The sequence below is a fragment of the Pholcus phalangioides genome, unplaced genomic scaffold, assembly GCF_987345545.1.
Source record: "Pholcus phalangioides strain wild (caught in Gottingen) unplaced genomic scaffold, Ppha-v1.0 ptg000013l_1, whole genome shotgun sequence".
NCBI classification, from domain to species: domain Eukaryota; kingdom Metazoa; phylum Arthropoda; class Arachnida; order Araneae; family Pholcidae; genus Pholcus; species Pholcus phalangioides.
This window is the reverse complement of record NW_028301606.1, coordinates 39472622-39497171: the sequence shown is the minus strand read 5'-3', so window position 1 is coordinate 39497171 and position 24550 is coordinate 39472622. Positions and strand designations below refer to the sequence as shown.

General features: G+C 36.9%; 2 protein-coding genes across 3 annotated transcripts in view; one reads left to right on the top strand and one right to left on the bottom strand.

The window, feature by feature from the left end:
- Positions 1–24550, top strand: part of LOC149079104 (kelch repeat-containing protein kel-10-like) — an 80564-nt gene that overhangs the window by 23711 nt on the left and 32303 nt on the right. The gene's annotated exons all lie outside the window — the stretch shown is intronic.
- Positions 1442–5277, bottom strand: LOC149079105 (THAP domain-containing protein 5-like). The gene is made up of 2 exons (XM_089240536.1): positions 5047–5277; positions 1442–1797 (listed from the first exon to the last, which is right to left on the bottom strand). Exons 1-2 carry the CDS (start codon positions 5143–5145, stop codon positions 1612–1614), a joined length of 285 nt encoding a protein of 94 aa, XP_089096662.1. The 5' UTR covers positions 5146–5277; the 3' UTR covers positions 1442–1611.

The following is a 24550-nucleotide window of genomic DNA, read 5'->3' as shown; positions in this document are numbered from 1 at the left end:
ACATAACTGATGAAAGCAAGATTTTACAAATATCATTCACAATTTCACATATTTTTCTACACCATGTAATCAATTATTACGCTGCTTTAGAGTACCAGTAAACTTTGGGAATTACAAAAAAAATATGCTTAAATAACAGAAATATAGTTTTTCTTGAAACTGCGTGACCCAACAGCAATTAATCTATAAAAAAAATAATTGAATATATATATATATATATATATATATATATTCAAAAGCAATACTTTAAGAGAGCCAAGATAAAAACTCTACTGAAAATTGAAAATTACAATTATGGCAAAAAAAATAGTCTACGCGTACATGGTAAATACCCATATTTCGTTATCTTTGACCCTAGTAATAGGTGAATACAGGGGCGCAACAAAATACTTTGTTCCCCGGGCAAGCCAGAATTTTGGTACCCCCCTTGCATGTAGAAACAGTTAAAGGGTGAATTCTGCACCCCTTCTGGTCCAGCGCCTGGGGCACCAGACCCACATGCCCCCCCCCCCCCCAGTTGCAGCCATGGGCCAATAATAAGCTAATCTTAAAATCCTAATAAATGTATAAAAACATCACATTAGGATAGATAATCACTAGAGCCCGGATTATATGCACTAAAAAAGTGGCAAAATATGCTCTAAAAATATGCAAATATGCACTTAAAAATGTAAAAATATGCACTTAAAAATGCAAAAATATGCACTTGAAAATGCAAAAATATGCACTTAAAATATAAAATGTGCACTGAAAATTCCAAAATATGCATTAAACACCCTCAGAATATGCATTAGAAATCTTGAAAAAGTCAAAAATTCCGAAATATGTATAAAAAAAAGAGAAAATATGCATTAAAAAAGAGAAAATATGCATTAAAAAATACACCATGCAAAAAAAAAAACGAATGTGTTTTTAAAATACATGTTTTCTAGTAGTGCATATGTATTTCATTTTTACCAAAAAATATCCCCTCATATATATGTATACAGCATATGCAAATAACTTCTACATATTTTTTATTCAGGCATGTTTTTAGTTTTCAGTTTGTTGTAGCTGCTCAATAACGAAAATAGCAGTAATAAAAGAATTTCGACACTATTTCTAAAAACAAAATTAACATTTTGACACATCTCTAGAAATAGCCTTACAATAAAACAGTTAGTAGTCGTAAAATACTTTATAAATATGTATTAATTCACTAAATGTTTTTCACATGCCGGGGAAAAAAAAAAAAAAAATCGATGTTATGAAAATATTATGAACAATATTTATTTGGAAAATTATAAAAAAAAAATTGAGTGAGCTTAAGTAAACCTTCAAAAATATGCACTTATACTGGAAATTCTTTGATTTTATGCATTTATATGCATTAATGCTAAAAAAGGCCAAAATATGCAAATGCATATGCACATATGCATTGCATATAATCCGGGCTCTAATAATCACCAATAAAATACACACATTGATTCCTTTTAATAAATATATTTGTCTGTAGCTAGTATCCTCCGAACCAAGCTTTCTCTCCTCATCTAAAAAGTAAACAAATAAACAAAGACGATTTTCTGGCTTTCAGTATTTTCTGGCTTTATAATGACAATTGAGAAAATAAGGTTATTTGAGAATATCACATACATAATCATCACTCAGAACTTTTGGAAGGCCTATATTCTTCTTCCGTTGAGGAGTAAGAAGTTTTGGTGGATTAGGAACCTGGAACAAGGTCGGCACAGCAGTTTGCTTTAACTTCTTGCAGCCATCTTGCCTTTTCAACTCATACTGGTTTTCTTCAAAATGTACCTAATTTAAAAAGGGACAATAACGAAAAATTACCACACAGCTTTTTTTTATACCTTAATTCAAAGTAATGTCAGGTAAGTGCATATTGCATCACACATAAGAATGATAAAACAGCATAACATACATATTTTTAAGTGATTAATATGGTACAAATATTAACGTCCAAAACAGTCAAAATTCCTATTAAGGGATACACATCTGTTTTTCAAAGATGAAAAATTCTGCCCCAATTTCTCAGAATAGGAATTAAAATCTTCATTAACCATCATAATTAATCTCTAAATACTGGACACTCATGGAATTCTTAATACCTATCCTTAAAGTATTTTCTTCAATTACAATTATGGGGATGTCTGCATCTGCTCTAAAATAACGCATCTGAATTTGCAGTAAACATAGTAAATAGCCTATTGATATCCTAACAGGATCTAAGAAGAAACCTAATCTAAAAGGATGCAAGCACCTTTACTTTATCACTAACAAACGTTGCATAGATTTGGACCTCACGCAGTCTTCCGTACTCTGCCACGAAGCTGGGCTAGAAGAGATCTCATCAAAAGGATAAGTCCAGTGGCAAATTTCTGGTGCTCATTCACTAACAAAACAGTGTAGATTTGAACCTTCCGCTTACGAAATTGCCTAGATGTGTATTGAGTGAGCTGTGTAATATAGAGCTTTTCTATGAATTTGTGAAAAAGAGCCTGAGATGGACGATCTGACTGAAATCTGTAATCCCTATAAAAACACTCCCTACTAATCCCTGCCATTCACAATACTTGCTCATGAGTCTTTTTCTTCATTTAGTTAAAGGAAAAAACAGTTACTTGTAGCAGGACTTGACAAATCCCACCAGGGCGCCATGGCGATGAAATGCCAGGCTCCTAAGAAGTTTGACTGGCATTAATTTTTTTTCCCTCTTGATTTGTCAAACCCTGACTTACATTTTTTTTTGTTTGTTTACATTTTATATTTCGTATATCATTGAATCTATTGTGTACTTTTGTTTTACATATTACCAGTTTATTATTACTTCCATAATTTTTTTCATGCATGGTTATTTGTTTCTTGTTCAACAAAATTATCCTTTAATTAATCAAATTAGCAGTACATCTAAATGGTATGAACAGAGTTTTTGGAACATAACCAAGGTTGTGTGATAAAGGAAAAATATCAATGGAGATGTATTCCACATACTAGAAAGATAGGATGCAACAGTTCATATCTTTATCTTTAGTATATAGTATCAGTGTGCTTACAATCTGGTCAATGAACTTAAAACCATTTTCATGAAATGGGGAAAATTTCACAGATGAATAAATAATTATAATAATACCACTTAAAACAATGGAGGCAGCACAAAATTTATATTGACGGCAGTGTTTTGTGTGATTTGTTGTGAATTTGTGTATTGTGATAACGGACATCAGAAATAAGTATATAGGTAGTGAATGAAAAAAAAAACTGATTTTCAAAAAGGTTTTTCTTGCTATCATTATAACGTGTTTCGCAATTGCATATCTATGCAATGAGATATGGTGGTGACAGTTGACGAAACTTCTTCTACTGAAAATTATGCACACATTGTTGAGTTTAATACTCATTTAAAAAAGTAATTGTTACGCATCTTTTGTATCACACTTACCAGAAAATGTGTTCATGTCAATGTAAAAAAATATTAACATTTATAATGCGTTTTGACAGTTATAATGTCAATTTATATTTTTTTATCTTTCTCATGGTAATTGCTAATTTGCCTCAAATATTACTCTCAGAACATATTAAATAGATAACAGACTGCAAAATAAATTCAATTCAATTTTTACCTCATCAGTTTTTTAATCTACGGCTTTTTTTAATTTGCTGAGCATCCAGTGTTTGAAGCGGCAGGCTTTTCAAAGCATTAAAGGGATAAATAAAATTAAGATAGCAATATAAAAAAACAGTACGTTATTGAACATTGAAGTTATTTTCATGTGTCTGTATGGTGTTGGGTCTGAGAAAAAAATTTCAACATTTCTGCTTCACATTACAACAATTCACAATACTTCACAAATGCGTTTTTCTCAAAGTGATTACTGGCGATTGATTTGACATTGTTATGCAATTTTTCACACTTACTAAGCTATTATAGGGATATAGATAGAATTTTTGAGATTCATTGAAAATTTTAAAAATGTTTAAATTTAAGAAAAATTATAAAAATGTCTAAAATTTAAAAAAAATAGAAATTTTAAATTCCGAATTTGAAAAAATTACTTTCCATCATACTTTCTTGAAACCCCAAAGAAATTGGAATGTATTATTCTTGAGAAAGAAGAAAAAACCAGTTTTTGCATGGGCAAAATTTAATCCATGAGGTATTTGTTTCAAAACTCATGCATGTAGTGCGAGTGAAAAAATTTAAAAACCTTTTTCCAAGCAAGATAATGATTTAAGCTGAACATGCAATTAATTTTAAAATAGTAAGATTAAATTAATTCTTTGTAATTAATTTGCAAAGTAGTCACTGCATGTGCCTTGCAGGAAAGAGGGAGTGCTCACCAGTCCAGTAACACAAACTAATGATACCAATCACAATTTTGTAGTCTGTTAAAAGAATTATGGGGGACAGAAAATGAAATCAATTGAAATACGACGTCTATCACATTAATTTTTAACCCCATTAAATTTGATTTTCAGTGAAGATACAATTTTAGCTAATTACTCCCAATCTGCAAGCGATAAGTCGCCAAACCAGCAGAGCTTACTACAGCAAGCAAGGATGATTGAAGAACCGATTTCCAACTGATTTGAAATCACCTTGTTCTCTTAGTTGAAAATGCCAAAATTAAAACATTTCTATTTTCCACAGAAATATCACATGAAATTTTGCCTCAAAACATACCAAAATAAGTTAAAATTCACTATAACAGTAATTCGTCGTAGTAGCGATAAATCGCCAAACTAAGAGCCGAGAAAGTGAGCATTCCACGATAAATTCATAAATAATTTGAATTTAATTTAGTTCTCTTGGTCAAAATTATGTACCTATGCATCTTTTCTCTTAAATCAAACGGAACAAAAAACCGGGAAAATGATTGAAAATCACCGTAACTTTTATATCTAAACACAACACGTGAGCAATGGCGCCAAATATCGTCTGCTACCCCCAAACGATTTATTTTTTCATATAGTTCTCATTTAAAATCATTATCACAAATACGATTTTGAAAAAATAAAATTCACACAGAATAATTAAATTTAACTCACTTCACACAGGCGAGCTCCGTTTCCTGGTATGAAATCGTCTCTCCTGGAGTTCACGATCCACTTCTCGCGTCGTTCTTTTTCCGCCGGAAATCTAAACATTCTATAAAACCTTTTTTGTCGGAATTGGAACACTTTGGAGCCGAACAACAAGGCATTTCTGAAGTTATTTCACGAAAAAAATCGATAAAAACACCTAAAAACACAATAAATTTAACTAATATATAGGAGCGTTGAAAGGACCCTACAACGCGATGATAGTAAGCAGTGCTACAAAAAGGACCAGAATGCCGCATGCGCCAGCCTGTGTATTAAGGAGTTCTAGCACAGTTGGCCTGTACAGGCATAACTGCGCAGGTATAACTGAGCGTGTGTAGGGGCCTTTAATGAATGGCGATTGCCCCATCTACTTACATCGGTCTGTGATTGTATTTCTTTTAATTGGGACTATGTTCCCACCGCTTGGACAAAGAGCTTCTTCCCTCAACATGACGCCACGTACTTTATACCCTCAAGAAACATGTCTACCATCCATAAACAACCATTCTTATTTACTTTCCTATTACTCAATTATTTGTTTGCTGTACTAGTATATCGGTTACTGTCGCCTGCTTTCGGCGCCTGATCTACAGTTCAAATAGTTAAATCCAAACTATCAAATTTAAATATATCTGAAAATAATAATTTTAAATATTCCCTCTATTCTCTATTTCTATTTTAACTAGCACAACGTAGTTAACAAATACATATATAGACAATTTTTTTTAATATCATTACCTTCTTTCTAGCTAAGATTAAATACAAAGTTCGCTCGTAAAATATATTTTACACTAATAGAGTTATTAAAAATGTGCTAAAATAAATAAGTGCTCTGCGTCGATGTCAGCACACACACAAAAAATTTCCATATTGCCCACTATGATATTATAACAGTTTATTCCTTTATAACGGTTTGTCACTTTTTCCAATCCTCCCAGTAATTGAAGAAAACCCGGGAAGAGAGCCGGGTATTTCTGCTAGCCTATATACAGGGTATCCTGTAAGTGCTAATGCGACCTTTATCTCATCAACTGCCCATCGTACAGGTACAGTTTCAAATTAAAAAATTCTTAAAAGGCGTTTGAATAATATTCGTTGCATAAGCTGGACGTATGACGTTGCTAACAACAGAGGAAAACTACGACGACAAAATTGCGAATAAAAATGTTTAACGCCAGCTGATGAACCTCGATGCTTGCCTCAAATCATCAACACTCTGGCACGAAGTTAAAAAATTATCATTATCCACTAACATGCGAGTTCAACTGAAAAATGACTCAGCACTGCTATCATTTTCACGTCAGTTGATCAAACTTGGCAATGGAAGAATTCCCGTAGAGACCTAAGCACTGGACTCATTACGTTCACAAATGGATTTTGCCAGTTGTTAAACTCAGTTCAAGAACTTGCAGACAAAGTCTTCCCAAACATTAAACAAAATCACCGAAACCATGAGTGGCTTTGTGAGAGAGCGATTCTGGCATCGAAAAATGACAGTGTGAACAAGATCAACGAAAAAATCCTAAAAATTATTCCGAGAGACTCCACATCTTACAAATCGGTTGGCACTGTCACAGACACAGAGCAGACAGTTCTGTATTCTGCTGCAGAATTTCTGAACTCTTTGGATATTCCGGCTGTGCTACCACACAATTTGACCCTTAAAGTCGGAGCACCTATAATGCTTTTAAGAAATTTGGAGACACCGAGACTCTGCAATGGCAGCAGACTCTGCGTGAAAAAATTGCACACAATTACATCATCGAAGCACCGATTCTAACTGGATGTGCCAAAGGAAAAAAGGAAAAGACGTCTTCATTCCATGTATGGGGTCATTCAAGTATTACGTCAGCATCGGGGGGGGGGGGGGGTTTGGATTTGCTGCTTTTGATGACGGGGGGGGGGGGTGTTTGAAGGTTGCTTACGTCATCAACCACCCCTTTTTGAAGATATGAAATATTCTAAGCTGCTATCGAAATTTTGCTGACGGGGGGGGGGGGGGGAAAGGGGGGGCCAGTGTTTTGCCGACTTTTTCTGACAAGGGGAGGGAGGGGGTCAAAAATGGCTGAAAATCTGCTTACGTAATACTTGAATGGCCCCTATCCCAATTATCACTGACGAAATGCCATTCACTTTAAAGCGATTACAGTTCCCGATTCGTTTAACTTTTGCCATGACAATCAACAAAGCGCAAAGTCAGTCGTTAGCAGTGACAGGTATCGACCTACTTATATAAAAATACAAATACAACACCACAACAGGCAAATTGCCCAACGAGGTGGCTGACTTAAGAACATCATGGATCCCCGAGCCATTTTTTGGAGGCCCTACCTACTACTGCTACCCCCCCCCCCCCCGCGGAACCCCCAACGAATCGGTACTTGAGCCCTGTATTTCTCACGGACAGCTTTTCGTCGCCTGTTCGCGTGTTGGTAATCCCAAAAATTTGTACATCTACACACCAGATGGTAAAACAAAAAATATTGTGTGTCCACAAGCGATTGCCTGAAGATTTTAATTAAAATATTTAAAAATAAAAGTAATTTTTTCTTACTTGATGCAGAATTTTTTTTTATTCAAAAATAATTAATAAGCTATACGTTTTTTACGGGACGGGCAACGTCGCCGGGTATCAGCTAGTATATCTATATATAAATACAAGATATACAGAAGACTGGATGTTGTGAAGATATTTATTATTTGACATGTTAATTTTTTAAGGAAGGAAAAAACTCATCTCTGCCTCTACCGGGAGTCGAACCCGGGTTCACAACATCCAGTCTTCTGTATATCTTGTATTAACAAGTGGAGAGCGACATTCATGTCATATATATAGCCATCTGGTATCTCGTCGTCCATGAGCTATTAGCTGATCGGTTCACCGTCCATTGCACGGTTCCATTCGGCACATATACGCTCTAGCGAAGGAAAATCTCTATCTCCTTTGTAGCTTAGTGGTCAGAGCACTCGTCCGGCACTCGAGAGACCCGGGTTCGACTCCCGGTAGAGGTAGTGAGGAGATTTTTCCTTCCTTAAAAAAAAATTAACATCTCAAATAATAAATATCTTCACAACATCCAGTCTTCTGTATATCTTGTATTAAAGATATGTGTAAAACTTTTTACCAGCGTAAGATAACACATACAATGAAGAATTTGAAATGAATCAATGGTTAAATAATACTATTTTCTAAAATTAGATAGAATACAGTTTTCTATCTAATTTTATGTTGACATTTTTTCTTTGCTTCAAATTTTTTTCAATTATTTTAGATAATTTGAAGCTAAAGGAAAAAAAATCATGATGTTAGTAGACAGAATAAAATAGCTTAGTGGATGATGTTAGCTTAGTGGTCAGAGCACTCGTCCGGCAATCGAGGGACCCGGGTTCGACTCCCGGTAGAGGCAGAGATGAGTTTTTTCCTTCCTTAAAAAATTAACATCTCAAATAATATCTTCACAACATCCAGTTCTTCTGTATATCTTGTATTAGCAAGTGGAGAGCGACATTCATGTCATATATATGTTACCGGTAAAGTATGAAATCCAGGCATTCTATAGAATGCCTGGTCGTTTCAGGCAAAGTATGAAATACCGGTTTTATTCTATAGAATGCCTAAACACAATCCAGGCAAAGTATGAAATATCTTCTTCCAACAAATCTCTTTAGGAGCGGTATAAAATATTACATAAAATTAAAATTTCACAGAATTTTCTTTTTTTCCCGGAAACGTTTCCCTTTCGCTCTCGTGAAAAAGGATCTGTTGAGGTTCGTAATTCTTTCCGAAAACATGCATTGGCCATCGACGACTTCCTTTCTTACTGGTGTATAATCGCATGATTTTATCCACGATGTCGACTCCATATTTAATTTCGTTATTGTAGGCAACTGTTTCTGGGGTCTTTTTCACGTTTTCGTTGATAGTTACATCAGTATGAAGTGAACTCAGAACTAGACATTTTTAATTTTTTTTTTCTCTGATAAGATGTCAGCGTGATATCAGTTCCAGTTTTGAATACTATCGACGAGTATAGATCCTGTGTTGCTGTTTTTGCAGTTGGAGGTACCTCACGACGGTCTTTTTGAAGGGTCCCAACTAAGCCTGTTCTTTTAAAAAATGCACATAATCTCAGTGATGTAAAATAATCATCTGTTGTTTTGTTTCGACGTTCTCCTAGATAAGGTTTGACTAATCGAATTACATGTTCATAGACAAGTTGATTTGCTGGTCTGGTGTTATCTGTCCCAGTGTAATCGAAACTGATTTTCTATCCATTCAGAATATATTTGGAATCAACGCAGGCAAGAAGCCAGAATTTTATCCCAAATTTGTCTGGCTTACTTGGGATATACTACGCAAAAATGGACATCTTGCTTTTGAGGGTAGAAGTTGTTCGTCCACAGTTAGATTGGGCCCTGTTTTGTAGCAAGTCGCACTGTATTCTATGAATGAAATCCATAGTGAACATGCAAGAGAAAATTGGTCTGATCGAATCGCATGAATTTCAAAATTTCTTTGAAACGATATATTGTCATTGTTTGGGGAAAAAATAGAGGACCCCAAATCTCGACGACCACAATGAATTCAGTAGGAAGTTTTTTGCACCTCTTGCATACATAATGGATATCGTTGCATCCAGTTCAAGCAAAGAAACTGACCAAGAAGTTTTATTTAGACGACGATGGGCTTCATCTTCTGTATATGTCGAATCATTTTGTCGCAGAAAATAAGGCGTCACGAACCCAGAACACTTTCATTTATGTCTTTTGAGCGCATAAAATGTGGGGCCTTGATTTTCTCTCAATATATTTTGCGATCCTCGACATCCTAAAGTTGAGGAAGGTTCTATGATTTTCCATATGCTCCCATCTGCTACAGTTTCTTAGATCGTTTCTGTGGCTTCGAGTTATAATGAGTCACACCGCGGTCATTTTCTGCACACGAGAGCTACTTAGACCGGGACCTAGAATTTATTGCCGATTCCGAACGGCAAGCTTGTTTCTAAGCTCATCGAGAGGTTGGTGCACTAACTCCTCAATGAGGGACTTCATGCGGTCAAGTCGCCGTGTCTGTTGTACCCCTGTGCCAGGAAAGTTTTCTGACAAAGACGAACCGGGTATCAAACTCGCGACACCTCTAAACATCCTTTGGTACTTTAGGCGAGTATCTTATCGACCTGGGCTACCGCGCCCGAGAAATAATTTTATATTGATTTAAATCTTCATCAGAACCGCTACTTTCTTCACTACAGTTCGACATAGGGTAGGTCTATGCTCTTCTGCACTTTCATCATAACTGCTTCCAGAGTTTCTCTCATGTAATCTTTGCATCTCCTGGAGTATTTCTTCAGTAAATATACGTTTTCTTGTCATTCTAAACCAATGTTTCCCAAAGTGGGCAATATCGCCTCCTGGTGGGCGATAGAAAGGGCCAAGGAGGCGATAGAAGCCACGGGTATAACATAGGATCCTATGGGTTCGCTTGAGTTGGGGGGTGATGAGGGAAAAATTTATCTGAAGAAGGGGGCGATGGAACAAAAAGTTTTTGAAACTATCTTCTAAACTGTTTGAAAAGATCACATGCACTCAAATTTTCTACGTCCCAGAATAAACAATTTAACGGATAATATGGCAAGAATGCTTGACAAAAACCAAAAATGACACACCTGCTGACGACACTTGCAGATAAGAATGAGAGGAAAAGAAAGGTCACACACAAGGTCAAATGCAAAAAAGACTTTCAGAAGGATTATAACCTACTTAGAAATCAATTGTGACGACGATAGTAGTATTTACCGCATAATGTGTGCTAGAATATAAATAAACAATTTTTTTTTTTTTTTTTTTTTGTCGTCTTTCATTGTGTTTTTCTTCGTTCTCGTGAGTTTTACTTAGCGTGTTGTTTATTTTTGGGTCATATTCTGCGGTGATTTTCTTTTTTTCAGCGCACGTTGGATTGTAAGATAAGTGGTTTTTTTTTTTTATTATATTGCTCTCATTTTTTGTTAATTTTCGTTGTGTATTTTCGATCGACTTGAATTTATTTTTCTCGTTCGCATTTAATTTTCGTTGTTTTTTCGCCAGGTTCGCTCGCTTCTTTGATATAAGTTCGTAGGTTTTTGGACGTTAGTGTTAGCAAACAGTGTATACTTTTTCCCGGGTACTCTCAATAATTTTGTTTTCCTTCCATTTGGGCCTATTGTTGTAGTGTTAGTGTTTTGAGATAGTTAGCTAATTCTAATAAGTATAAATTGTACTTCGTAGCTTAATACTTTTTTTTTTTAGACGGTGGTGTTGTATTCTTTATATACATATTTATTTTATTCTTCGTGATTTAGTGCTGAGCATTCTACTTTACGTAATTTTTTCGTATAATCTCTTACGTATATTTTGCATAGTAATGTATTTTACATTATTTTAATTTCCAGTTAACGTTTCTCATTTTCCTATTTTTAAGTATTATTATTATTATCTAGCTTTAGTAATAGTGTTAGTATGCCTCGACCTCGACTAGTGTTGTGTAGAGCTTGCGACGGGAGGTTTCCCTGGTCTAGGGGTACAGTAGCTGATAGTTTCAATTGTAAAGGGTGCTTGTATAGGAAAAGGCTGGAACTCGAGGTCGAAGCTTTACGGGAAAAAGTTAGGGTGCTAGAGGGCCCGGTTATAACGGAGCCTCTGGTCGTTGAGCCACCTGTTGATGAAGAAGCAATCTCCACGAACAACGACATTTTAGAGGGCGAATGGGTGGTCGTGGATGAGGTAGAGGGGGATAGTGATAGGGGTTTAATCATCGGCGATTCTATGGTTAGGGAACTTGGGAACCGAGTGTGTAGGGATTTTCGGGGTTTCGAGCGCTGTTGTCTTCCTGGGGGGAAGATTGGCAACGTTCGAGACGTTTTTCATCGCCGAAAGCTGCCCTTGCGGGTGATTCTGTGGGTGGGAACAAATCAGGTAGGAGCGAATATTAGTGAGTCTCTGTCAGAATACCGGGATTTACTATTATCCGCTAGGGAGGGGGGTTCAGATGTGGCAGTGATTCCAGTGCTGCCAAGGGGTAGTAGGGGATATAGGAGTAGGATCCACCAATTCAATATAGGCCTGAAGGACATTTGCTCCTCACTTGGGGTCACGTTCTTGGAGCTTCCCGCATTTACCGATAGGTGGCTTCGTTCGGATGGGATCCATCTAAATAAGAGAGGTGTCTGGGAGGTTTACGATAGTCTTAGGTCAGGTTTTTTACTCCCAGACCACGTAGTCGGGAATGCGGGTTAGTTAATGATAATCACAACAGTACTGACTTGAAATTACCCACCTCTGACTTGGATGGCTTCTCGATTGACAACAAACCACCGGGCAAATTAAAATGTGTGTTAATAAATGCCAGGAGCTTGGGTAATAAGAAAGATTTTTTAGAAACTATGATAGTTGTGGAGGGCTTGGATCTTATAGCCATTACAGAATCTTGGGCAAACGATGGGGATGAATCTTTCTTACACATCTCAGGATACGATACTTTTTTGAGAAATAGATCTGATAGGAAAGGGGGTGGAGTGTTGATATACGTGAAATCCTGTTTGAAGGCTAGAGAGTGTAACGTGCAGAGAAGTGATATTGAAACCATATGGGTTGAACTTGAGAGCAAAAGACGTCATAAGCTTATTGTTGGGGTTTGTTACAATCCACCGAATAGGGATCAAAACTACATTGCCAAAATGCATGATGAAATTTCCTACATGTGTAAGCGACAGAGGGTTCTCATACTAGGGGATTTCAATTACCCGGGTATTGATTGGGAGAACCTTTCATCTGGAAATCAGTATGAAAGAGACTTTCTTAAGTTGGTGCTCGAAAATTTTTTGTATCAGCATGTATCAGAAGCCACTAGGGGTACTGCTATTTTGGATTTAGTTCTTACTAGTTCTGAGGATCTAGTTGAACATGTTTCGGTGGGGGAAGAGTTTTCTTCCAGTGATCATCGTATCGTCAGATTTCACTAACTTTTCCTCGGGTAAGGTTGATAACAAAAGACTGGTTCCTTGTTTTCGGAGAACTAACTTTGATGTTTTGAGAAGAAGGTTAGCGGAAGTTTTCAAAGACCGGTTGGAATCAGTAGGGGTGGTAAGTCAATGGGAAGAATTTAGTACGAAGCTGTCCTCTGTTTTGCACGACGTCATACCCTTTGTTCGAAAAAAGCGTGTTTGTACATCACACCCTCTATGGTTCACGGATAGCGTGCGTAACCTTTATCTTGAAAAGAAAAGAGCATTCAGAGAGTATAAAAGTGGACGTGGTGACCTATCATTGTTTACTGATAAAAGAAGACTGTTGAAGAAAGCGATAAGGGATAGTAAAAAGGAAGTTGAATCTAGGTTGGCAGATAACATTGGCTCTGACCCAAAATCATTTTTTCGATACGTCAATAATGGATGCAAGGGGACAGTTGGCCCCCTCTCGATAGGAGGCTCTAAGGTAGAGAGCAATGTAGGCATGTGTAGTGCTTTCAATGACTTTTTCGCGTCGGTTTTTAATGGACATAATGATATTCGATATACGGGTGTTGCATGGGGTAATAAAACCCTCAACGATATTCAAGTAGAAGACGTGGAGGTCCTAAATCTTCTAAGAAATGTATGTGCAAGCAAAGCACCAGGACCAGATGATATCTATCCCAGGGTTCTCAGGGAAGGTGCTAATGAATTGTTGGGGCCAGTCGCACAAATATACAGGAGTAGTGTTGCTGAGGGTATCGTCCCGAGAGATTGGAAACTGGCTAACGTTGTTCCGATATTTAAGAAGGGTAGTAGAGAAGTGGTGTCTAATTATCGTCCAGTGAGTTTGACGATAATTTCCAAAATTTTGGAAATTATCATCAAAAGGCAGTTTGTGAAGTGGATAGACGAGAATAATCTATTGTCGGATAATCAGCATGGGTTCAGGAAGGGGAAGTCATGTGTAACTAACCTCCTTTGCTTCTATGATTACGTGACTAAGGCTTTGGGTAAGAGCAAAAATGTCGACGTTGTTTACCTTGATTTCCAGAAGGCATTCGATCGGGTCCAACATGGCAAACTCTTGAAGCGTTTACACGAGATTGGAATAGGGGGCAACTTGCTGAATTGGATAGAATCGTGGTTAAGAGATAGGTCGCAACGAGTTATGGTGAACGGTGAATTCTCTGGTTGGACAGACGTCACAAGTGGAGTTCCTCAGGGAAGTGTCCTTGGCCCCATACTTTTTTCACTTTTTATCGACAAACTCGATCAGGGTATCGATGGAATTACTAGCAAATTCGCAGATGATGTGAAGCTAATGGGGGTAATCGGGAATGAAAGCGATAGGGAGTTGCTCCAGACCAACTTAAACAAGATTGCAGCATGGGCAAATGAATGGAGCATGACGTTTAGCGTAGATAAGTGCATGGTCGCTCATTTTGGTTCGAACAACCCACGGTTCTCTTACGAGTTGAATGGTGTCACTATCCCGGATGCAACTAGAGTCACCGATTTGGGAATTCTCGTTGACGAGCGACTTAGGTTTTCTGAACATTGTTCAGTGGTGGTCAAAAAAGCGAATAGAATGCTTGGTCTCATTTTCAAAAAGGTCTCTTCGCGTTCTCCTAAAGTCATTCTTCCGCTTTTTCGAGGCTTAGTTCGTCCTGGACTGGAGTATGCGGTAAGGTTTTGGAGACCATACCTACAGAGGGACATAGACTTGATTGAAGGGGTGCAGAGAAGAGCTACGCGTGTCCTTATTGGCACACAGGGCTTGAGTTATGAACAGAGACTTCATTTTTTGAATATGTTTACATTGGATGAACGCAGGTGTCGAGGAGATATGATCGAAGTGTTCAAAATTTTCAATGGGATGGATAGGATGGACCATGAACTTTTAGTACACCGCCAATCAACTGCTTTTACAAGGGGACACCAGTATCGATTGGTGAGGGACAATGCAAGGTTATGGTGTCGCAGGGAATTTTTCTCTAATAGGGTTGTTAATAAATGGAATAGCTTACCCCCGGAGGTAATAAATTGTAACACAATTGACACGTTTAAAAAGAAATACGATAAACATGTTGGGGTAAATCGAGAAGCTATCCATTCTTAGAATAAGACAACCATAAGTATTCTTTATGGGCATTGTATAATATTTTATCATGTGTATATATTGTTTATAATTTGTGTTAATTGCATTTTTGATGGGGTTGCTGTATTTTTGAAACATATGACATCCATATTTTTATGGGCATCTTTTTATCAGCCACCTCGTTGGGCATTTTGCCTGTTGTGGCGTTGTATTTGTATTTGTATTTGTATTTGTATAAGGAAGGGTCACTATGACCCCCTTCGGTCTTTCTAAGTATATCCGCTCGTAGCTTCGTTGTTAAAAAAGATAACGAAAGGAAGCTTTGGTATACAATAAGAACATGCTAATTCAGGAAAAGTCCAGAAATTCCAGGTGGTTCGGTTTATTCTTAGCAGAGATATGTAAGCTTAAACAGAGTACAGGGTCAAAAAGACCCCCGTTCCGTCTTTCTACTGTTAATATTTCATCATTGATAAATGGAACTTGCAAATGCGGACTATGCGATATCATTTTGTCTTGAAGTAACCGAAATTTTTATCTACGGATTTATGAACAAAAAATATAATGTATAAAGCGCCCGTTAACTCATCTATTCGAGGGAAAGTGACCGTGGTATGTCGGTCACGGAAAACAAATTGGTATACGTAGGTTTACCATATTTTATCGTTGGAAATTCGGGAGATAGAGATTCTAAGTAAAGAATTGCTTATTGTTAGGCCGACCATATTTGCTCGAGAAAAATACGTGAAATTGGGATTCGAAATACGGGAAAGTGCGGGACAATGTCAATTATCGCTAAATGATGCCAAAAGTAAGCGAAGTCGTTAACTCGTGCTAAAATCACAGAAAATTCGCCAATCGCGAGAAATAAAGCGCCACTTCAAATTGCAGTGAATTAAAAAAAAACATGACAAATGTGTGAGATGAATGTTCTTGTTTTTAGTCTCTTAATGAGGCTTTTTGAATCACGTGATATTTCCCTTTTTCTGGAGGGACATACATGGTAACCAATATGGCGACTTCCTGCGCAACTCATGAAAGACATAAATCAAAATTAAAGAAACATAGAAATGAATTGGTTTTTTTGATGGGTGCTAGATATTTCGAAAATTTTCTTGAAGCTCAAGTTATGGATTTACCTGCTTTTGCTTCAAAAAATGCTTGATTAAAGCTGCGGAATTTCTTCAGTGTAATTTATGGGCCCATAATTAACTTCAAAACATCCTAAACTATATAGATTGATGATATTGGATATTATAAAACAATACAGAAGTATTAATTCTCATTTTTGTGCTTGAGAAGATATAAATCAATGTTATAGCATGATTATCTAACTCAAAAGTAGGTCCGGCTAATTATTTCATATTTAATTTTCTGTGCTTCATATTTCTAAGCGAACTCAATTTTTCGAAAATCGAGAATTCAGTTCAACTTTTAAAATTATTAATGAGGCGGAAAACCCTACTAAATTTCCACATTTCTACGGTAAATTCGGCAATTTTAACATTGATTTCCATGGGAAAAACATGCTGTGCTTGTCCCTCCAAGTGATACTGATGATCATGGGCGTACGCAGAATTTTCTCGGGGGGGATTTGAGATTTGTTTACCTTCTGAGGGGGTTTTACCTTTTTTCCTGTAAAATAACACTATAATCTTGGCTCGGGGGGGGGGGGGGTTCCCTTTGAGAATGCTGATGATGATTATGATGTCTATTCCAAAAGCCTCATTATCGTGATGTAATTTCTAAGCTGGAAAGATAATTTTAATCATTGATTTGAAGAATAAAAAGTCAAGTTGACTTCGTTGAAAATATTTGAAAACTCAGGACATTTCTGCAAAAAAGTCGGGACAGCAAAAAAACAGAAAAAAACTGGGACTGTCCGGAGAAATACGGGATGTATGGTCACCCTGCTTATTGCTATTCTGTCTCTCAAAAAATTGTCAAATGTTGAAAAATTGCTAATTACGGTTAAAATTGATGGGAAAGAAATGCTGATGGGTATGTACGAAGAAGGACTACAATAAATTGCAGTAAATAAAAATGTATTTCACGAAATAAATGTTGTTATTGATATTTATTTAAAAATGTCTTGTTTTTGTTATGTAAAAAAGAAACACGTCACAAAAATACGACATGAACGTTTATGTTTACAATCATAATTAATCGTACCGTGATTTGTAAGAAATTAAAATTATCTTCCTCCACGTTTTCAGTCAAGATTGAGCGAGTTTCAGTGAGTCAAGTGAGTTTAGTCGAAAATACGGGACATTTTGAAAAACAAATTCGGGACACAGTGAAAATAAAAGATAAATAGCAAAATATAGCCCTACTTAGCAAACGTTTTGTGGTGACCTTATGCATATGACACATATGTCACGCATTTCCCGGGACATTCCCGTATTTTCACTTTATTTTGGCTGTCCGACTTTTTTTGCAAGAATGCCGTGGTTTGTCGCGAATGTTCTACATTGTAGAATCTACACAGCCTACTTTTAGATGCTTATAGTTTTATACTTTATTAAAATCAACTATTGAAATTATTTTTCGACGCATAAATTATATCACTATAATTACAACTATGAATAAGAATACCGACCCTATAAACAGATCCCTTCTCCAGAGAGCGAAAGGGAAACGATTCCGGGAAAAAAATGACGAAAATTCTGCGAAATTTTAATTCGAAGGAATTGTAATATTTTATACCGCCCCTCAACAGATCCTTTTTCACGAGAGCGAAAGGGAAACGTTTCCGGGAAAAAATGACGAAAATTCTGCGAAATTTTAATTCGAAGGAATTGTAATATTTTATACCGCCCCTCAACAGATCCTTTTTCACGAGAACGAAAGGGAAACGTTTCCGGAAAAAAGAAAATTCTGTGAAATTTTAATTTTATGTAATATTTTATACCGCCCCTAAAGAGATTTGTTGGAAGAAGATATTTCATACTTTGCCTGGATTGTGTTTAGGCATTCTGCGGTATAAAATATTACATAAAATTAAAATTTCGCAGAATTTTCGTCATTTATTCCCGGAAACGTTTCCCTTTCGCTCTCGTGGAAAAGGATCTGATGAGGGGCGGTATGAAATATTACAATTTCATCGAATTAAAATTTCACAGAATTTTCGTCATTTTTTCCCGGAAACGTTTCCGTTTCGCTCTCGTGAAAAAGGACCTGTTGAGGGACGGTATAAAATATTACAATTTCATCGAATTAAAATTTCACAGAATTTTCGCCATTTTTTCCCGGAAACGTTCCCCTTTCGCTCTCATGAAAAAGAATCTGTTGAGGTTCGTAATTTTTTCCGAAAACATGCATTGGCCAGCGACGACTTCCATTCTTATTGGTGTATAATCGCACCATTTGATCCACGATGTAAACTCCTTATTTAATTTCTTTATTGTAGGCAACTATTTCTGGGGTCTTTTTCACGTTTTCGTTGATAGTTACATCCAGGGTGGTCTTAGGGCAGTGCGACCGGTGCAACTGCACCGGGTGCCAAATGAGAAGGGGCGCCGAAACGCGTTAAATATACATTACTAGAAAAATATCTTTAGGATACGTATTTATAAAAAAACTGTAAAATATATATGAAAAAAATGACCGAGATGAATTTAAAAAAAAACAAAGATTTGAGTGTGTATAATATTAGTTATTTTTCGAAACGGAAATAATCGATGGGCAGTTGTGCAGTGCATAATATGGCCCCTTCCCCAGGGCTGTAGCGTGCTTTCTCGGGGGCAGTCTTTTCTTGGAGTCTCCTTGAAATGGTTATGCTCAGAAAAAGGAAGAGTTACAAGCCCCCCCCCCCCTCCATTCGGCTCGTTGCACCGCCCAAATTGCCTCAGAATATTTACGGGCCTGCCCAAGTTGCAGGGCCCGGTGCTTTAGCTGGTGTTATCCTGTCCCTTCCGTTTCTTGGTACTGGTTCTGAAAGGGGTAATTTCAAATGAAGTTCATGTGTTTTATAAATATGAAAAGAAATCATACGGAAATATCACTAATTTAACCACTTTTATTATCATCTTAGCCCGTGCGTGATGCGTGCGCTACACGAATTTTACCATAAAACTCAATTAACATAAGTATGAAGAAGATTTATCCTCCGTGATGAGTATCCTGCACAAATGTGTGACGTTTTGCTTCTTTAATGTTTTTAAATCTCTTAATTAAATCAAACAAGTTGGGTTTTTATGCTTGTTTACAAGTTAAATAGCGGTGTGCCGGGGATGGGGGGGGGGGTTACAACACAAAGAGTGTCTGATAATATGGTAGAATGAATCTGTCCCGTATGACTATAGTCCGTTTCAGGTTAACTTTGCAGTGAAGAGGAAGCTACGAGGGAACCTCATCACTCGTTGCTATGGCAACAAAAGCCTCTTAACCAATGTATCGATGCGCGGCCTGGGTAAGGTATGGACGATTTCTAGGATACCGCGAAAATGTCGTTGTGGTTGCTATAGATTTTTGGATAATGGTAACCAATATTTTTTTCTAATTTAAAAATTTCAAACTAAGAAACATCGGTACAAAACGATATTTTTCCTTTCTTTTTTCACAAAATCATTAAAAAAATTGAAATATTCTGTGTAAATGATCATCATAAAACTCCGATTTATGGGAACTTTATTTTGCGGCGGAGGAGTACACTCTCTACCTTTCTCTCCACTGCAAAGTTAACCTGAAACGAACTATAGCAAAAATTGCCTCCTCTGGCACATCACTCTGGATTTACGCCTGGGGGGGGGGGGGCGCTGACTACTTTTTTTTGCACCGGGCGCCACTGGGCCTAAGACCGGCCCTGGTTACATCAGTATGAAGTGAACTCAGAACTAGAACATTTTTAATCTTTTTTCTCTGATAAGATGTCAGTGTAATATCAGTTCCTGTTTTTGCAGTTGGAGGTACCTCACGACGGTCTTTTTGAAGGGTCCCAACCAAGCTTGTCCTTTTAAAAAATGCACATAATCTCAGTGATGTAAAATAATCATCTGTTGTTTTGGTTCGAATTACATGTTCATAGACAAGTTGATTTGCTGGTCTGGTATTATCTGCCCCAGTGTAATCGAAACTGATTTTCTGTCCATTCAGAATATATTTGGAATCAACGCAGGCAAGAAGCCAGAATTTTATCCCAAATTTATCAGGATTACTTTGGATATACTGTGTAAATGGACATCTTGCTTTTAAGGGTAGAAGTTGTTCGTCCACAGTTAGATTGGGTCCTGGTTTGTAGCAAGTCGCACTGTATTCTATGAATGAAATCCATAGTGAACATGCAAGAGAAAATTGGTCAGTTTTTAATATTTCAGACCTTTCAGATTTCAGATCGAATCGCATGAATTTCAAAATTTCTTTGAAACGATGTCTTGTCATTGTTTGGGGAAAAAACAGGGGACCCCAAATCTCGACGACCACAATGAATTCAGTAGGAAGTTTTTTGCACCTCTTGCATATATAATGGATATCGTTGCATCCAGTTCAAGCAAAGAAACTGACCAAGAAGTTTCATTCAGACGACGATGGGCTTCAGCTTCTGAAGCCCATATATATGTCGAATCATTTTGTCGCAGAAAATAAGGCGTCACGAACCCAGAACACTTTCATTTATGTTTTTTGAACGCATAAAATGTGGGACCTTGATTTTCTCTCAATATATTTTGCGATCCTCGACATCCTAAAGTTGATGAAGGTTCAATGATTTTCCATATGCTCCCATCTGCTGCATTTTCTTAGATCATTTCTGTGGCTTCAACGAGTTATAATGAGTCACACCACGGTCATTTTCTGCACACGAGATCTAATTAGACCGGGACCTAAAATTTATTGCCGATTCCGAACGGCAAGCTTGTTTCAATGCTCATCATCGAGAAGTTGGTGCACTAACTCCTCAATGGGGAACTTCCTGCGGTAGCAATTTTTTCTGCGGTCAAATCGCCGTGTCTGTTGTACTCCTGTGTCAGGAAAGTTTTCTGACAAAGACGAACCGGGTATCGAACTCGCGACACCTCTAAACATCCTTTGGTACTTTAGGCGATTATCTTATCGACCTGGGCTACCGCGCCCGAGAAATAATTTTATATTGATTTAAATCTTCGTCATCAGAACCGCTACTTTCTTCACTACAGTTCGACATAGGGTAGATCTATGCTCTTCTGCACTTTCATCATAACTGCTTCCAGAGTTTCTCTCATCTAATCTTTACATCTCCTGGAGTATTTCTTCAGTAAATATACGTTTTCTCGTCATTTTAAACCAATGTTTCCCAAAGTGGGCAATATCGCCTCCTGGTGGGCGATAGAAAGGGCCAAGGGGGCGATAGAAGCCACGGGTATATCAAAGGATCCTATGGGTTCGCTTGAGTTGGGGGGGGGGATGAGGGAAAAATTTATCTGAAAAAGGGGGCGGTGGAACAAAAAGTTTGGGAAACTATCTTCTAAACTAACTGTTTGAAAAGATCACATGCACTCAAATTTTCTACGTCCAAGAATAAACAATTTAACGGATAATATGGCAAGAATGCTTGACAAAAACCAAAAATGACACACCTGCTGACGACACTTGCAGATAAGAATGAGAGGAAAAGAAAGGTCACACACAAGGTCAAATGCAAAGAAGACTTTCAGAAGGATTATAACCTACTTAGAAATCAATTGTGACGACGATAGTAGTATTTACCGCATAATGTGCTAGAATATAAGAAAGGGTCACTATTACCCCCCCTCGGTCTTTCTAGGTATATCCGCTCGTAGCTTCGTTGTTAAAAAAGATAACGAAAGGAAGCTTTGGTATACAATAAGAAAATGCTAATTCAGGAAAAGTCCAGAATTTCCAGGTGGTTCGGTTTATTCTTAGCAGAGATATGTAAGCTTAAACAGCGTGCAAGGTCAAAAAGACCCCCGTTTCGTCTTCCTACTGTTAATATTTCATCACTGATAAATGGAACTTGCAAATGCGGACTATGCGATATCATTTTGTCTTGAAGTAACCGAAATTTTCATCTACGGATTTATGAACAAAAAATATAATGTATAAAGCGCCCGTTAACTCATCTATTCGAGGGAAAGTGACCGTGGTATGTCGGTCACGGAAAACAAATTGGTATACGTAGGTTTACAGTATTTTATCGGTGGAAATAGAAATTGGGATTCGAAATACGGGAAAATGCGGGACAATGTCAATTATCGCTAAATGATGCCAAAAGTAAGCGAAGTCGTTAACTCGTGCTGAAATCACAGAAAATTCGCCAATCGCGAGAAATAAAGTGCCACTTCAAATTACAGTGAATTAAAAAAAAAACATGACAAATGTGTGAGATGAATATTCTTGTTTTTAGTCTCTTAATGAGGCTTTTTGAATCACGTGATATTTCCCTTTTTCTGGAGGGACATACATGGTAACCAATATGGCGACTTCCTGCGCAACTCGTGAAAGACATAAATCAAAATTAAAGAAACGTAGAAATGAATTGTTTTTTTTTTCTTTTTGATGGGTGATAGATATTTCGAAAATTTTCTTGAAGCTCAAGTTATCGATTTGCCTGCTTTTGCTTCAAAAAATGCTTGATTAAAGCTGCGGAATTTCTTCAGTGTAATTTATGGGCCCATACATATTAATTCCCATTTTTGTGCTTGAGAAGATATAAATCAATGTTATTGCATGAATATCTAACTCAAAAGTAGGTCCGGCTAATTATTTTATATTTAATTTCCTGTGCTTCATATTTCTAAGCGAACTCAATTTTTCGAAAATCGAGAATTCAGTTCAATTTTTAAAATTATTGATGACACGGAAAACCCTACTAAATTTCCACATTTCTACGGTAAATTCGGCAATTTTAACATTGATTTCCATGGGAAAAACATGCTGTGCTTGTCCCTCCAAGTGATACTGATGATCATGGGCGTACGCAGAATTTTCTCGGGGGGGATTTGAGATTTGTTTACCTTCTGAGGGGGTTTTACCTTTTTTCCTGTAAAATAACACTATAATCTTGGCTCGGGGAGGGGAGGGGGGTGGTTAGAACCCCCTTCCCCCCCTTTGAGTACGCCAATGCTGATGATGATTATGATATCTATTCCAATAGCCTCATTATCGTGATGTAATTTCTAAGGTGGAAAGATAATTTTAATCGTTGATTTGAAGAATAAAAAGTCAAGTTGACTTCGTTGAAAATATTTGAAAACTCGGGACATTTCTGCAAAAAAGTCGGGTCAGCAAAAAAACAGAAAAAAACCGGGACTGTCCCGAGAAATACGGGATGTATGGTCACCCTGCTTATTGCTATTCTATCTCTCAAAAAATTGTCAAATGTTGAAAAATTGCTAATTATGGTTAAAATTGATGGGAAAGAAATGCTGATGGGTATGTACGAAGAAGGACTACAATAAATTGCAGTAAATAAAAATGTATTTCACGAAATAAATGTTATGTCATTGATATTTTTTTTTAAATGTCTTGTTTTTGTTATGTAAAAAAGAAACACGTCACAAATATACGACACAAACGTTTATGTTTACAATCATAATTAATCGTATCGGGATTTGTAAGAAATTAAAACTATCTTCCTCCACGTTTTCAGTCAAGTTTGAGTGAGTCAAGTGAGTTTAGTCGAAAATACGGGACATTTTGAAAAACAAATTCGGGACAGTGAAAATAAAAGATAAATAGCAAAATATAGGCCTTTTTAGCAAACGCTTTGTGGTGACCTTATGCATATGACACATATGTCATGCATTTCCAGGGACATTTTCACTTTATTTTGGCTGTCCCGACTTTTTTGCAAGAATGCCGTGGTTTGTCGCGAATGTTCTACATTGTAGAATCTACACAGCCTACTTTTAGATGCTTATAGTTTTATACTTTATTAAAATCAACTATTGAAATTATATTTCGACGCATAAATTATATCACTATAATTACAACTATGAATAAGAATATTCACCTCACATACGTCATGGCTTTTTTACTTTCTTGATAAAGTGATCCTCAAATATGTTCAAGAGATCCTGTATGATCTGTCCAGGGAATTTGTTAATGTTAATAAATATCCATGCCCGAGAGAATCAGGGTTCGAACCAACACTTCCGCAGTAAAACGCTAGCTCCCAAACTACTCCACTGCAAGACGGCAAATACTAAACGTTGATTTAGTCGTTTGCCCCTCCAACCGTTTTATTTCGTTATTTTACAATGTACTTCGTGGAATCCAGTTTTGTTCACTGCAATTCTCTCAGAGTAATGCTTTGTTTCCTGCCATTGGTGTTTTTTAGTGATTTCTGCAAAAGTTGGCAACTTTGTTTACATTCGGCGGCAGTTATGGCGATGATTGGCGATGTTCCGTATTTTACCCGTATTTGAAATTCTGAGTTCCGGTATTT